The 1413-nt window shown below is 33.2% G+C and overlaps 1 protein-coding gene across 1 annotated transcript in view; it reads left to right on the top strand.

The window, feature by feature from the left end:
- Positions 1-872: 872 nt before the first annotated feature.
- LOC111028900 (E3 ubiquitin-protein ligase XIAP-like) overlaps positions 873-1413 on the top strand; it is a 1439-nt gene continuing 898 nt past the window's right edge. Inside the window, exon 1 of the mRNA XM_022307686.1 lies at positions 873-1059. Coding sequence (XP_022163378.1) covers positions 873-1059 — 187 coding nt within the window. The remainder of the gene's footprint in view (positions 1060-1413) is intronic.

The following is a 1413-nucleotide window of genomic DNA, read 5'->3' as shown; positions in this document are numbered from 1 at the left end:
TGTAGCACATTCGAATGAAAAAAAAAAATTTCCAATTTCCAATATGGCGGGGCTGGGGAAATGGACCTTAATTGTTCAAATATGTGAAAAAAATTGAATAATATAATAATAATAATAATGTGTAAAAACATGTATTTATGACAAAATCTGTAAAAATATGTAATTTCCCCAATATAGCTCGTTTTATCAAAAATCTTGTGATACAAATTTATCACTGGCCGAAATTAATAAACTATATAAATCCGAGCCCTAGTAATTACTAATTCAACTGCAATAACTTTTGAAGCCAAATTTACTATGTAGTATGCTGGTGAGACCAGACGAGTGTTGTAGACTAGAATTTCATATTGAGGTTTGATAATAATTTAATTTTACTTGATAAATAAATAAATGCATTTATATACTTTATTTATATGTTTGAAAAAGTGTTACTTGTCAGTACAGACATGGTTAATTTTTGTAATTTTAAAAATTAAAACCTATCTATTTTAAACTTTTCAGGTGTTGTGATCCTGCTTTTTCCGAACTTAGTTTTGGATCTAGTCGTGACAGTTCTGATTCGACTTAATGCGTCCGCGTTGGTGTTGTTAGCACCTGGCTTATAATGGATTTCATACTCGTATTCCTCCAATTTCAACCTCCATCAGATTAGTCGGGACCCGGGGTCCTTTACGTTGAAAAGCCAGCTTAACGCTCGATGATCTGTAATAATGTTGAATCTCTGCCCATATAAGTACGGTCGGTATTGTTTAACTCCCCATTCTATGGCACAAAGTTCTTTCTCTGTTGTATTATAATTTTGCTCTGCTTTGTTAAGAGTACATGATGCATAAGCTATTGGTGGATCATTCCCAATTGGTCCTTGAGATAGTATGCAGCCAATTGCAAAGTTGCTGGCATCGCATGTGAGGCTAAATGGTTGTTCAGAAGACAATGGTCTCACGAACCACGTAAAAGGGATTCAGCGAGACTTACACAAAGAAGCGCTAAAAAAGACAAAAGCGTTTTCCTTCAGGTCGGACGCTGTTGACATGGCATCACCCACTCAGTTGAATTTTGGTAATTTGAAAGGCATTAAATAAGATGACGTCGTCAGAAAAATCAGATTAGTGGCCTTAAGTGCCGATGATAGTAGTATGTGTTTGGGGAGTTTGGCTCCATTTTTACAGGGAGATGAAAAAAAATCAAGGGAACAAATTCCCCTTACAGTGCATCCAATCTCCCTATAATTTCAAAACAAAAATTTAAATGTTTAACCAGTTACATTATTAATTGCCAGACATGATGTTAAATAATACATAATTAATTTAAAATATTTAGTTAGTTTTTAATGAACCGTTGATCAATCAAGTTGTGTTTTATTTTTTATTTTTCCGACAAATTATCTTATTGATTTTTACGATTAAATATTTT

The sequence above is a fragment of the Myzus persicae genome, unplaced genomic scaffold (assembly GCF_001856785.1).
Source record: "Myzus persicae strain clone G006 unplaced genomic scaffold, MPER_G0061.0, whole genome shotgun sequence".
Lineage (NCBI taxonomy): Eukaryota > Metazoa > Arthropoda > Insecta > Hemiptera > Aphididae > Myzus > Myzus persicae.
The sequence above is the reverse complement of the archived record's forward strand: the minus strand, read 5'-3'. Positions and strand labels throughout refer to the sequence as shown.